Source organism: Vicia villosa, linkage group LG1 (genome assembly GCF_029867415.1).
Source record: "Vicia villosa cultivar HV-30 ecotype Madison, WI linkage group LG1, Vvil1.0, whole genome shotgun sequence".
Lineage (NCBI taxonomy): Eukaryota > Viridiplantae > Streptophyta > Magnoliopsida > Fabales > Fabaceae > Vicia > Vicia villosa.
In genome coordinates this window covers 136,455,628-136,471,559 of record NC_081180.1, presented here as the reverse complement: position 1 = coordinate 136,471,559, position 15,932 = coordinate 136,455,628, and the positions used below count along the sequence as shown (strand labels likewise).

The 15,932-nt window shown below is 31.8% G+C and overlaps 1 protein-coding gene across 1 annotated transcript; it reads right to left on the bottom strand.

Annotated features, from left to right (window-relative positions):
• Positions 1 to 2,783: 2,783 nt before the first annotated feature.
• On the bottom strand, positions 2,784 to 13,886 carry LOC131644282 (alpha-mannosidase I MNS4-like). Its single transcript, XM_058914741.1, has 16 exons — positions 13,478 to 13,886; positions 13,293 to 13,388; positions 13,088 to 13,174; positions 12,269 to 12,359; positions 11,155 to 11,210; positions 10,783 to 10,855; positions 9,175 to 9,284; positions 8,861 to 8,911; positions 8,028 to 8,116; positions 7,814 to 7,895; positions 7,593 to 7,706; positions 6,293 to 6,372; positions 4,985 to 5,120; positions 4,501 to 4,571; positions 4,165 to 4,411; positions 2,784 to 3,629 (listed from the first exon to the last, which is right to left on the bottom strand). Exons 1-16 carry the CDS (start codon positions 13,733 to 13,735, stop codon positions 3,354 to 3,356), a joined length of 1,917 nt encoding a protein of 638 aa, XP_058770724.1. The 5' UTR covers positions 13,736 to 13,886; the 3' UTR covers positions 2,784 to 3,353.
• Positions 13,887 to 15,932: the final 2,046 nt, after the last annotated feature.

Here is a 15,932-nt window from a genome sequence, read left to right as displayed (position 1 = left end):
AGTAAATTCATATTTCTGTTATTATTTAATATTTTGATTAGTAATTTCATGTTCTCGTTTGTATTCAATACTTTGATCAAAAACTTCATGTTTCTATTATAATTGTTTTAATTTGGTGTTTTAAAAGAAAGAAATTATGATTTGTCAAAATTTATTTTCTATAGCTGACCAACATCATCAAAAATATTAATAACAAAAATTTTAAATTGACAAATAAAAATCATATAAAACATATAAAATTTTTGATAATAACAATTCAATTTTATATTACATTAAATTATTGAACATTTATAATTAAAAAATTTAAAAATATATATTTTAGTTTTCTCATCTCTTATTTTTGTTTTATCAGCATCATTGACTCAAAAACATTTCTTTGTGCTATTTATACTTCGAATTCATTGTATAACAATTCCATTAATCATTTACATGCTCATAAATACTACACATGCTCAAAAGGCAAGGGATACAAAGGAAGTCAACTCGTTAACCTTTACAAAATCGTAAGAATAGAGGCAAGAATACAACAACATAAGAAAACAGGTTATGTCATAGTGTCATACTCCAAGGCAGTCCATAAAAACAACCTACTACAAAACAAAAATAATAATAATAATTAAAATTAAAAGCTAAGTAACTATATTGCTACTAAACAGATCCAAAAAATTGTAGCAAGAATTATAGCCAATTCTGAAAACGCTCCCACACAACCGAAACCTCAACTAAGGAAAAAATTGATCGGATAAAGGACAAATGTGTCTCAAGACCTCTCGCCAATGCAATATTCAGAAAATCGAAAGTGGTCAACCCTGAGTATCGCTCACCCTCACTTAACACTGAAGAAAAGATAAAGTTCACCCAATTCGCACTGAAGACGGATGACGATTTGAAAGTTATGTGGAGTACTTTTCACCGATACTCTACTAAGAGTCCGATTGAGGTCAATGCGAAGCTTCGACGATCGGAAGAAGATATTATCAAAATGTTGCAACGTTTTTAGGTTTATAACTAAATGTAATGTCTTATTTGTGTTCCACTATCTATGTAATTTCGACTATCTATATTAAATCTATGTTAAGTTGCTTTGTTTTTAAAGTTCTTGCTTCTGGTTTGGGAATCAATCTTTAATTCAAATAGGTATTTTTAAAATCTGCAATGTTGTTCTTTCGAATATGTATCTCCGAATCAATTAAAAAAAAAAACTAACATTTAGTGAGTTCGAAAATAAATATACAAATTTAAGGGATATTTAGGAAATTTTGATTTTGCCAAAGCTCTAAAGAACCCTCAAGGGTGCAAGAAATAGTCTTTTATTTATCAAAAAGAAAATAAACTCCTGAAGTGAACAAGTGTATATATTTTTTAGAAATAATGAAAATGTCAAAGCTTATTTTCATAAACTAGTAACATACCCGTGCGTCCGCACGGGTATACAAAAATTAGTGTAGCATTATTTGAATAATATGAATAACATGAATAAAAGTAAATAACAAAAACATTTGGAGGATCGAGTATTAATCAATAAATTTACAAAGCATACTACATCAAAAGAATAAGTGAAATAAGAAGACAAAAAACTTTTGACATACAAAAAGTAAAGTGGAAGAACCTGCAAGGAAATAAAATGATGTTAGGATGAACAAATAATATAAGATGTAATGTTATGAAATTGAAACGGAAATTGAATTTATATATATATATATATATATATATATATATATATATATATATATATATATATATATATATATATATATATATATATATATATATATATATATATATATTAAATGATAAAAATAATTGAATAAAGAATAATGATATACATGCATTTGCATAGGTTAAAATAATTTTGTATGATGAATTTGAACTCAAATACATATTGAAAGCAATATTTATCAATACTTTTTGTGTGAATTTAACTGAAATTGTCCCGTTACAAATTTTAAAATTTTATTTGATCATTTTTATAATAATAGTATGAATGGTTTAATACATGATAAAAATAATAAAAATATAATTGTATTCAAACATACATTAAAAATAATATTTATATATGATTTTTTGCAAAATTATAATATCAAAATGAGAATTATAATGAAAAATTATAATATCAAAATATTTCAAGTAAAAAATTTGAAACATGGTTACACAAAATATAATGTATTCACGACAATGGATGTCGACAATCCAAAATAAGAACAAACAGAATAATGAAAATTAAACATGTATTTCAAGCAATTGTTATTATGTTCCAAGAGTTGAGATTGCATCATCATTGCTTTTAAATGGAGTATTTGTTGAACTGGTATTTGGACTTCAATCCTGTTGGTTTCATGGACTTGGTTGTTCAATGATAGGATAGGGTGACCAACACTTAAGCTAATCTGCAATGTTGTTCTTTCGAATATGTATCTCCGAATCAATTAAAAAAAAAAAAACTAACATTTAGTGAGTTCGAAAATAAATATACAAATTTAAGGGATATTTAGGAAATTTTGATTTTGCCAAAGCTCCAAAGAACCCTCAAGGGTGCAAGAAATAGTCTTTTATTTATCAAAAAGAAAATAAACTCCTGAAGTGAACAAGTGTATATATTTTTTAGAAATAATGAAAATGTCAAAGCTTATTTTCATAAATGCATCATTTTCAAATGGCATTTCTTTATCTATATTCATTTCAAAAATCTTAAATCATAAGTATACGGGCCTTAAGTATCTAGTCGGTTATAAAAAAAAAAATGTATCTATCTAGTCTAGATGCTAACATGAGACCATAATCCATAGCTAAAAATTGCTCTATATTAGCTCTTTTCATCATTCCCCTCGAAGGAATCAGAGGTGACCGAAATGGATGATTAAGATTTGCTACTGTTAGAAATTGAAATTGTGGTCTAATTTGATGTTGTTGACAATGCTCACATACACCACCTCTAGAAAAATAGGTTACAAGGAACCAACCAGAAACAATTATACAACAAAATAAATTACATTACATTCTTGTACACAAGTCCAATGATGATCAAGAGGCGCTCAGAATACCATCTCAGACCTTTGGTAGCACAACCTAAGAAGTACATCTAACAGGTCAGTTCATCCATCATTCAACTATTTCAGCTCCCATGCTCACTGTATCAACACTTGCTAAATTATCAAACTTATTATCCTTTCTCAATTATGAACATACTAACAAAACTCTGATTTATATTTCAGGAGGCGGGCTTGGCGAAGTGTACAACACTATAGAGTTGAAAATATATATCCTTGCTGTCAATCCTCATGTTGCTTAACTTGGAACTAATCATCTCATTTTGGGAAAGCACGTTGGTCACTATTAGAGTCGATTCTCGCTCTTCAAGAAGTAACATCTGATTCACTAGTCTGACTATCATTATCTGATTCCCTAGTCTGACTATCATTATCTGATTCCCTAGTCTGACTATCATTAGGATCATTGCCAGATTCAGGTACAGAACTGTCAGAACTCTGAGCAGGAAGAAGCATCACTGAATGGCTTTGAACAGTTGTAGATTCTTCCTTATGGATGGTTTCATGATCACTATGTTCATTGTTGGAATGCATGTACCATAAACCAAACTTCTGTCCATGATTTAGTCCTGGGCAGAAACCCTGCAGAATTATAACAAAATACTCAACAACAACAACAACAATCAAGTCTTATCCTGCTAAGTGGGGTATAACAAAATACTCAAAACATGAAAGAAATGTTTTCAATTTAAATTATAAAATAAAAAATTCCCATAATACACAGAAACACATCTGTTTTCTATATAGCCATCTGTTATTTATTCTTATATATGTACATCACTTCATTATCAATTGGCAGTTACTCGACAAATAAGTTCAATACTGTCATACATTTGTTGCCCCTCTTTTATAGATTGGGAATCATTGTTCTATAAAAATTTCATTCCACTTAGTTTCTGATCCAGTTTTATCTTCTCAAATATACATAATAAGAAATATAAAATATTTGGTGGAAACCAAATCTTAATGAGATAACTACATTTCTAACCTTTTGAAGAAAATATCCATTTCAAAACCAACTGACATAAGATGAATAATGTGAAAGGAGGGAAATAGAAGGGTCCAAATGAACGTGAATCAGTGAGAGACAATGATGGGAGGAAAGAGTACAGAGTACCTTGATCAAACCAGAAGAAGCACTTGCTTCAGAAGTAGTGTAGTCTGAGGAGTATGAAGATTTAGTCCAGCTCCCATAAAATCTACTCTCATTTGATTCATGCTTATCTCTCTCTGCGTCGGACACAAAATAAGTTTGTCGCAAATCACCACTTCTACAATAAGCCCCATAGTATAAACAATGTTCCCTCACAAGAGAGATTTGAGGAGTAGCAGGCAATAAATGACCTTCAGTGCTGAATACATACCTGTTTTACAACAAACAGAAAAAGAAGCAACTAAATTTTATAGTATAAAAAGACCAGCCACTAAATTGTAAATATATAAGCCTACTCACTTGTATGGCCCATTTTCCACAAGGTTATCAGGACCCACGGCCAAATCAAAAAGGAGCCACAGATATTTCACCTAATAGGTAACATATGTTATTAGCAAAAATCTTCTTTCAAACAAATAATAGAAGACAAAATATGAAAGGAAAGACACAATGATAAGAAGCATAATTTATAAAGGAAGAGAGAGAGCTCAAACAAAAGGAAGTTTATAGAAATTTATAAAACCATTCCTGACTTTAACTCAAAACTTAAGAGTTTATGAGAGCTAGACATTGTATCAAAGTCGCAAGTAAAACCATAATATCCACCACAATTCTTAATGCTACTAGAAACACCAGTTGAAGCCCTAAATGAAGATGAATGACTGTACTTGACAACAATTTTCAGCGAAACAACTTGATAAAATTATGTTCTAAATTTTTGTTATGGGTTTCGGAAAGTTTAAGAGGGCATGTGTTCTCAAAATCATGTAGAATATATTCTTACTGTCTCAGCTAAAAAGAAGCTCTCCATATGATCTTCTTGTTTGTGATGTTCAACATCTGAAATGTGACAGTATCCACAAGGGCATCGAGTCCCATACTGTAAACTAGCAAGCATGTCCCTCCCAGCATCAAGATATCTACAAAGAAATGCATATGACAAAATTAAATACATATAGAGCAAAACTTATGCCACGGCTATCAACAAATCATTTATAAAAGTTGATCATGAAAAAGTAATCTTAGTTTCCTACTTCGCAGGAAATTATGGAGAACAAAAACTCTTAATTGCAGAGAACTCAAAAAATCATGAATAATGCATCAATATTCCAAGAGTTGAAAAATATATATAGCACTACAAGAAAACATGAAAACAACCAACCTGGTTTTGGCTTTCCCTTATAAAAGTGAACAAAAAGAGAAAAATATCACAAGAACACTAGATAATTGACAGTCCAGATAAAGGGTTAGGCTAACTTCTTAAGTCTACTCTCAAAATCCTTAATGATGTTATCTTGAAATAGTAATCTGTCAGAATATATATATCAGAACTAATGTTTAAAATATTAGTTTTAGTCAAATGAATTTGATTTCTGTGAATTACACTACTACTAAGGGTCTGTTTGGATAACAGCTTCTTTGCAGCCTATAGCACAAGTGTTTATCAAAATAAGCTTGCATAAGCTATTTTTATAACAAGATTATTTGAATAGAACCTAATATCATTAACCAGGAGAAAAATATGGAATGAGCATGGGAAAAAAATTCCATATTAATTCAAACCAACCCATATGCTCCCATTCTTAATAAGATTCCGGCTAAAAGCATACAAGTGTTGTAATGTGCCTCTCCGTGGGTAAAAATAAACTAAAAATTGTTTATGAAAAGTGTCATAAGCTGTTATGATAAACTCTTCCAAACAGTGTCACAAAACTTACCAGTTCTCTGACTGCGCAAGCAATCCCCAGTGCGAGCAGTCTTTGAGGAACAAGATAAGAGTTATAAAGATTGAAAGAGATAAAAAAAATAAAAAAGAAAAAGAAAATGGAGAGGGAGAGGGAGAGGGAGGGAGAACAGAAAAGTGAGAAGTATACAGATTTAGAGGTAAAAATAAAGGTATTGAGAAAGAGGAAAAAGAATAACATGGGGACCGTGAATCAGAAGAGAAGAGTAGTTTGTACGCACTCGGCTAGCCTTAGTTTTGTTAGTAAAGTGGGCTATATACAGTGTACATTTGTAGAACTATAAGCAGACATAAGCAAGAATTTTTTTTATTAATGGTACAACAAACTAAAAGCAAATATAAGCAGACCTAGGATCTCTGGTAGCTTTGTATAGCCAATATGTGCTCTCTATTAACTCAGGCCGCAGCGGGTAACTCTTTTGCCCATGCTGATATAATGAGAGAAAAATACAGAGATCATAAATATTAGAGATGAACAAAAATTCCTCCTAAAAGAAATATACTTTTCTATAGGCAAAAAAAATGCATTAGATTTGGCTTAAATGAAAATGAAGGGCCATCAACTAAATGGCTGGTTTGTATCTTTAAATCTCCAACATTAACACTGACGAGACAAACATGTTAAATCTGTTTAACATAAAACCAATAATGTTTTGCTAACAACACTTGTTAAGTTATATACCTCAAACTGCTCTTTCTCTGATATTATGTTAAGATTTATCTTCCAATAAGTAGGCCTCTTGTTCTTGCATTACAAAAGAAGCTAGTAATCTTCATTCCTATCGAACAATTTTCGGTAATCTTAGTAAGTTTTGGTATTGCCTTGTTATTAAGAAGTTTTGTACAGTTCAAGTTAAATGTTTTGCCAGCTTGTTGCCTTAGCTATATTTCAGTTTTGGTATTGCCTTGTTATTAAGAAGTTTTGTACAGTTCAAGTTAAATGTTTTGCCAGCTTGTTGCCTTAGCTATATTTAAGTTTTGGTATTGCCTTGTTATTAAGAAGTTTTGTACAGTTCAAGTTAAATGTTTTGCCAGCTTGTTGCCTTAGCTATATTTAAGTTTTGGTATTGCCTTGTTATTAAGAAGTTTTGTACAGTTCAAGTTAAATGTTTTGCCAGCTTGTTGCCTTAGCTATATTTAAGTTTTGGTATTGCCTTGTTATTAAGAAGTTTTGTACAGTTCAAGTTAAATGTTTTGCCAGCTTGTTGCCTTAGCTATATTTGCGGCACTTGACTGGAGCCAGGTGCTCTCAACAAGGATGCTTTCTTGCCTTAAACTTATTATAGGATAGAATTCGTTAACTGATTCTCTTTAGTGTTCAGTTCACATGACTACAAGAATGTAGCCAGAGCTAATATAAATGCAGCCTTGTTGCATTCTAAATGTTTCAACATTTCTGTTTGAAGGAAATCTCATCGTCCCCATTGTTGTACCTTTCTATTTTCTCTCTGGTGAGATTCTTTTTTCGATAAAAAATGTTATTTATCATATGAACAGAAATTTTGAGCTAGAAGATTGTTGAAGAGGATGTTCTTCAAATTGATGACCAATTACTTTAAAACACTACAAATAGAAAGAAGGCTCGAACTATAATTAAACAGGCATATTAACAACCATATTGGTTATAAGGTGTCAAAATTAAATATACCTGAACACTTAGACTAGCAAGATTAAAGCCCTCAGGGGTAAAACCATATCTTCTCCAGACACTCAAGAAGGCAGCATGAGTACGAGTTGCCGGATTTATATCTCCAGCTAAAACCTTGCAAAAATGCTTGTTATAATTAGACTTCACTATGATTTAATTAATTATACAGATACAGATCAACTAAAAATACTATATTGTATCAAAAATGAGAAAATATAAACCTGAAGGCCAGGCCAAAATGCCTGCAGACTGTTAAATAATGGCCAGACAATAGCAGCGGAATCCATATTGACTTCTACATACCTAAAAGCATAAATCCAAGTCCAAGTTTCAAACTTGAAATACATTAAAATGTAAATACTTTTGAGTTTCAAAAAACTTAGGCAACAAGTCAGGTATGTTTACAGGGTGGCACGCATTGCCACAAGCTTTTACCAAGGGTCGTGGTAAAGATAATGCATGGCAGCAGCATAAGCTTCTTGGAATATATACAAGTACTCTTCATCTCCAAATAATAGATAAGCCTGAAAGATCATGTATGGAGAACAAAATCAGACAATATAATGTAATATTAACTAACAAAATCTATAACTAAATGACTTAATCACTTGAGTAGATATGCCTGAAAGACCAATGTATGGAAAACAAGATCAGACAAACTAATGCAATACTCCCTCCACCCCAAATTATAAGACGCTTTGGGCATTTCACACAAATTAAGAAACAATTAATTTGTATGGGAAAGATAAATTACGTAGTCTCTAGTGCAAAAATTTAATTCTAAGAATATCCTCAGCACCGAGTTCAGACAAGTAGAAGAACAGTAACGGGAAGAATATAATGTGAGTCAATTTTACTCATTAAATTTGGACGCAGACGAATGATTTTTTAAAATATTTTTATTTTAAAACATTACATATAAAGAAAGCACGTTATCAAAAATGCATAAGTTTTTTTTTCTTCTAAATCAGATAAAAGCAGTGAAGCAAGAGAAATGTACAAATAGGAAGAATGTCATGTGAAGTAAATTATATACCTAAGTAGAAACAAACAAAACAAAAACACGTGCCTGTTGAATACAGACACAAACACAGCACATGAAATATGCAAGAAAAATTCCTGAAAAATCATGGATATGTTTTGCTATATTAAAGTAAATCTAGATAGTAATTAGGAACAGTGGTTCTTTTGCAGATTAACAGAAATTGACTCTTCAGTACAAATTGCTCTGTGGAGGCTTCATAATATAAAATATTCCTGCTACTAACCTTCAATAAATACTCATAAAAAGAGTCAATACTAGTTCCTATCCCAGCATCCTGCAGAAAGGCAAAGAGTGCGCTGTAGTTACTGCTATTAACTAATATAGCTTGCGAGGTACGCACGTAGATAAAACAGGAGTAGGAATAGAAGCATTATAATTGCTAAAGACAGTAGGACAAAAACTTCTGTAAATAATGCATGGCTCCATTATTTTAAATATAAGTTTCCTATAGATAATATAATTAATATAATTATATCTGTGTGAGTGTTCCTTAAAATTCTTGATTATAATTTTTCACAAATAAAATGCATTATGTACCTTTTGAGTCCATTCACCTGTAAAAACATTAATATGAGCCCCAACCAAATTAAGCTTTGAACGTTGTGCCCAAATTGCAAGCACTGCATTCTTGGTGACTTGTTCAAAAACTGCATGTTAAAAATTCACACAGAAAGTAATAAGACAGTGTAGCCACCCCACATTCCAAGAGAGGGAAGAACAGAAAAATTGTCGATTAAAGAAAAGCTAATATGTAAAAAAAAAACAAAGTACAAAGCAAAAGCTGCAAAAAAAACTGTGGATAGAAGAGACTGGTAACATTTAAGATGCTGAAGTATACTATTTAGATAATGCTAATTTGCCAAGCAATAAATAGGAATGTAAATCTGCAATTTCGATAATTAATATTTTCATGGGTCGGAGGGATAGGTTGGCATCTACAATGATAATAAAGATGTGTTTTGACTTTAATAAAAAAAAAAAGGAGGTGGATTTGGTACAAGATAAAAAATTTTGAACAAAACACTAAACTGTAATTACAATTTACACTTATGTTACTTTTCTAGGAGTACATTGTAAGAGAGATAGAACTCAATGAGAAATTGAAAAGCGACAAACTCAGGGGTCGAGTGGTAGCAACTAGCAACGTAAGGAAGGAAAACAATTGTTAATTAACAAAAAACTACTAGAGGGAGAGATTTGGGACATATAATAATGTCAACCTCAGTTTGGAGATGGCTCAGGACAATGATATGTAAGTAGCTACTTTTTCAACAAGCAAATGTTAGTAAGTTATGTTAGTTTCCAAGAATCAAACCCTAAACCTCCTACTTAAAACTCATTTAGTGTCCCTTAGCTACCTACTAGGGACAAGAAAGTAGCGACCGGTGAAAAGGGGGATTTGGACAAAAAGTAAAAAACAATGAAAGGAATTAAGAGAAGGTTGAATTCAAGGCAGTGTTTCAAAGCATTGCACCTCTGCAAAAAGTACCAAAACTACAAAAGTAGTAAGTATTGTATAACTAAGAAATATTGCAAAGTAAGTTGGCCAAGCATGGTAGTCCATTTTGAGATTTTAAAGAGAGTCGAGATTGTAAATCACAAATCATAAAATCCTACAAATTTCATAACATGCATATAAACGCATATAAAAATAGCACAAATGAGAAGAAAACTTTAAATCGCATTCGCTACAGATACTTATTAAACTTAAATTCAATCCATAAAAAAGACCTACGCAAATTAACAACTTAAGCGAGAGTGTTAACAAGTACGAGGATATCGAAATTCAGTAGACAAATTCTAGATATCTAATCTAGAACATCTTTCAAGTTAAAATCATAATCTCCTATAGGATAGCAAATACTGCCAAGTAATGATGCCGGTCCAATGCATTCCTACTAGATTGCAATTCTACTTGTGATCGGGTTAATCAGGGTAGCCAAAGATCATAAGATTGTATGATCATATGAGTCTGATCAGAATTTTGACCACCTTGAGCAGATGAAAGCCAATGCTTTTGGTGAATTATATCAACCTTTAGGCCCCAAATTTAGTTGTGTTCAGATTATCTAAATCTATTATAGAATTGGACTCCTTACATAACATATGCATACAAATAATCTAAAGGTGAAATGGGAAACTTACTAGGATCATTTGTCAAACGGCTTAGAACACCAAATTCAAGGGTCAAGGTTCCACCACCAGCTGTTGAAGTTATCTAAGCAAAGAAGTACTAACTTTTTAATAAAATATGAAACAAGAGATAAGTTGCCAATATCATAATATATGACATATATAATGAGAAGAAAACTGCTTTTGGAAAGAGTTGAGTGCCTCTTAAAACAAAAATAGTGGAGCAAAGACGAGTCTGAGCCATTTTCAGTGCTAAACTAAAATAAGCCACCCATTTGTTTCCCATGCATCATTTGACACTATAAGCCACTTCACCAGATCATTTACTAGAAAACATAGACCTACATTTTCTAACATAAAGGAGAAAGCAGGTGAAGAGATTACCTTGCTTTCATGTTTATCAACTCCATGTAATAAATTTACAGACCCAAATGGAATTCCTGAAAATACAGCATAATATATAAAAGTCAATTTATGATGCACTATGGAGGAGGTAAAACAACATTAAATATTATCATTTTTGCACCAAGACTTGGTAAATAACTTGAAAGGTGGTTTCTATACACCTCTCTGCTGCTACTTTTCTTAGATTGTGTATGGTATATAGAACACAAGTCTTGGTTTCATGTACAACAAGAGGCCAATCATGGTTGACCTCTATCCCATTCGCGGTTGACTGTAGTGGTTGAATTTTATCATTTAGACCAATTATTTCAAGTTGTTGTTGATAAGGATCCCATCTAGGGTATTAGAGTTGGTTCAGATATTATTAGTGTTCCAACTTTAGTTTGCTGCAAGATACTGCTTTCTTTTCAGAGAAAGATAGTGAGATCTTTTTGTTCTTTATTTCTGGTCTAATGAATAATGAAGGCTTTTCAATGGTCTAATGTTGGTGAACAAAACAAGGAAATTATTTCTTGTTAGTAAGGAGGGTGATCACAGTTGTAGGTCACAATAAAAATAATGAAGTCAATTTCGATGGCATGCAGTTTATACAATTCTTGTGCATTTGGTTGAACCAGTATGGATACTTAAGGGTGTTCTTTTGCTATTAAATTTTAAGAGATTGGGTTATTCATGATTTTAACTTATACATTACCTTCTGGCCATGGCAGTTTCAAGGTGGTTTCCCTCTCCAGCTTGAAGAGAGACGAGGTGGCCTTCTTTAATTATTAAGTATATATTATCCTCCCTCTCACTATACATTGATTACATTCCTTCTTTTTCCTGACTAAAATTCTCATTTTAAAAAATTATGTCATTCAGCCCTTAAAATGTAAACGTGATATATGAAGCACTAAGAGTTTTTTCATGTAAACCTCCATTCTTCACTTGTGTGTGTCAGTGTCAGAGTATGATGCCATCAAAGTGAAAATTAAATAGACAATATGTTTAGTTTAAAAAGGATGCAGATAAAATAATCCTTTATGGAACTGAGAGAAGATTGTGAGCAAAAACATACTAAAATATAAGCACAATTGTGTGTATCAAGTAATACCAGTAGGAGTATCAAATGCAGGTAACAACCTCCTGGCAAGATCTTCAGCCAAGTTCAGTAACTGATTATCATAGGATGGAACTCTCATACCCTGCAAGACATTAGATGAGAAGAGAATTGTTTACGACCTTAAATGCCCGTGTACAAAGATAATCTTATGTAAAAGATACCAAACCAGTATTTGCATAAATAAGCACCCAAAAAATAGATGAAAAGCTGGCCAAGCAGAGGCCTGAAAAATAATGATCCTACCAATTAAAGGGTGGGAACTAAAAAATGAAAGAAAAAAATAAGAATGTTCCAATCATTTGAGCACTTAAAAACCATCTTCCATGATACATCCCAAAAGGACCCGGACCATCTTCAGTAACTTGTCAATCAATAATAAGGGATATACAAAGAATCCAAATTGATTTTCAAACCAATTATCCAAAAAGAACTTGAGAATGATAAGAAACAAATCATGAAAGAGCTACTATCTATGGCCAAAATAAAGTGAGAAGTCATAAAATCAATTCTCAGATTTATCAAAAATGGCTGATACATACGCACATTCAAAAGAAATTTTGATTCAAAAACGAACATAAACCACCTATATTCAACTCACTTTTAACAAAATTTAATTTTACAAAATCATTCGAATTAAAATAAATCTTCATCACCACAGAACCAAACACACACATAATCCAATTGAGTACCATTTGATTCCTATCAAAAACATTCTCAACGCATCAATAAGTATTAACCATGAAACAAGACCTAAGCTCAGCAACTCAATTGTATTATTACAAAACAATAAAAAAAAATAAAAACAAATACCGTAGCATAATCAGAAGCAATTAAATGAGCTGAAATCAATCCTCCAAGAACCCTAATAGTAGTCTCAAAAACAGAAACCGTTTTATTCTGCAACCAACAAAACACACAATAAACCATAAGCAAATAAATTTTAAAAAAAAAAAAAACAGCTCAATATTTTACTTATATATTTAACTATTAGAACAAGTTAGCCGACTCTACTCACTATCATATCAAAGCGAAGATTTTTACCAATCCATTCCACAGAAGCAGTAAACCTCTCCCGGTCACCAAGTAACGCCAAAGTATCCAACGAATCAATCTGCATTTCATTTCAATTTCAATTTCAATGAATCAATCATACAACATATACATACAAAATCGAAACGAACGATTGTTACAATTACGAACCAAGGTTAATGCATAACCACCGAGTGTATCCTCTCCTGAACAAGAAAGCGGCTTCAATTCATCGAGTGGAAAAGCGTTGTCCATGTAACCGTTAAAAGCGTGATAGAACATTTCACCGACTTCGTTTCGGAGTAGTTTGGCTTCGTCTCTGGTGACGGAATCGGCGAGGGATGCGGTGAGGTAGAAAGATGAAATGCAAGCTAGTAATGGTAAGATTGATGAACGGATCTGAATCCGTGAAATCTTTAAACGTTCCATTGAATCAAAATTTGATAAAACGATAACAAGAATCGATGGATTTGCACTATGGATTCATGATTTTCAAAGTTTCAACACTCGCTCGTCAATTTTTTGCTTTGCATTTTCTAGCTTTGGTCTATTTGAGTTTAGACACGCATTTGATCCAATTATATTTCACTATTTTGATATGTCAGCTCTATTTTGTCGATGAATCTTATTTATTTTTAATTTTATTTAATTGAAGATTTAAGCGTGTTTTTAATTTTTCTTATGAAATATTATTTTTAATTTTGTTATAATTCCATAATCTCAATGAAACTCTTTAAAGACATCATGCATTAAATCCTTCCACTCATTCAAGCATGCATTGAATCTTTGCCCACACATTCATCCAATAACGACATTGAAATAAATGTTTTCTCCACACAAAAATTCACCCATTACTTCATCTTTCTAGTACTAAATTTTAATATTTCAATATTGTTTCAAGTGTTTCAAGAACCATTCATTCATATGGTCTTTTTTATTCTCAAGTAGCTCCTATATTTGTGACTCCATCATTCATGCCTTCAAAATCCTTTGATGTATTTCAAAAAACATGCCTTCAAAATCCTTTGATGTATTTCAAAAAACATCTTATTTATCCACTAATAATAGCATGTTTGTATCCGCGTTAAAAACTCCTTCAAACACATGTTTATCAAAAGTTAGGATAATTAGCTTATGTATTTTCACGATAGAAATGATTCTAAATGTACGTCCACAATGCTAAACGTAAATTCAAAAATGCCATAAATCAATGCTGGATCAATTTTATATACTTTCATATTTCGCATTACAAGAAAAAGTAATCCATTTTGAAGGTTTATTTTCCAAAACAAAAACATCAATATTAACACTTTTGTCATAATAATTTTTTAATTAGTTTTTAAAGTAATTTATCTAAAATTTTGATTAGTATTTTACGATTATGAGTTGATTATAACATGATTTAAAATTTATGTTTAGAGCATTATTGTACTTCGAATTACTTTAACTAGTAAACTATGTAATGTTTATACATTATGAATGTTATGTGATAAGAGGTAAATCTAAAAAGACGGTGAAAAGCATGATAAAAAAGAAAAAAGGTGGATATCAGACAAATCGCCTAACCATATAATCACACTATGGTGTGATAAGTGCTACTAAAAAAGTTGTGCAGCCCCGCGATTGCTTGGGTCCTGACATGGTGAAGTATTAAATGAAGGATCATGGTGCAATTAATTCAGATCATCGTGCGATTTGGTAAATGGAAACCCTACTCTTTAAAAGGAAAAGACAAAATGTTTGCAAGAGTTCTGAATTTTATGATACAAAGTGATGTTGTAAGGTTTCAAAGGGAAAATGTCAATGTTTCTACATCATTGAAGCTTGTATTTCTTCTTTGATTCATGTATAACTTCTTAAACTCTTTAACGATGATTCATTTTATTATGAGTAGCAAAATTTTCCTTTTATTAGGCCTCTAGATGAGTTTATTTTGATTTTCTTGAACCGTGTACAAACACCTTAATGTGAGTTGTTTATGCTTTTACAAATGAACTCTACGGCTCTTACAAAGCTTGGATGCAAAAAAATAATGAACTAAGATCCTATTTATAGCTTACGGTTTGCTTAGAAACTTCTAAATTCATGCCAAAGAAGTGTAGATAATACTGGAAGTGGGAAAAACTACTTGCTTGAACGTGGGCGTGAAAACTAGCCATCACCGTCATGACGGGTGTTATCTAGGCTGATAGTCGTCCCTTCATGACTCCTTCAAAGAGGGTCTTAAATGTGGGACCATGACGAGCATAACCTGAGTTAATGGTCTAACCATCATGGCATGTTTAATAGTGCTTCTTGCTTCTATTGACTTTTGGTTGACGATCTGGTCCTTAGAATTGCATAACAGTCGTCATGACAAGGTTAAGCCCTCCATGACAGGGCTAAGCCCGCCATGGCAGTCAGTACTTGATGTAATTTTGTCATTTTCGCCATTTTGCCCAGTATTTTCATTCAAAGACCTCTGAATGATAAGTACCTTAAATATACATCAGAAATCAGCATAACGCGGTTAAATGCATGAATCTACCCTAAAACAAGTGTGAATTGAGCTAATTAAATGGTGCATTTTATATGTTATCATCCAAGAGACAAGCAAATTTCCAAGAAAGTGACATGTATCACTGCT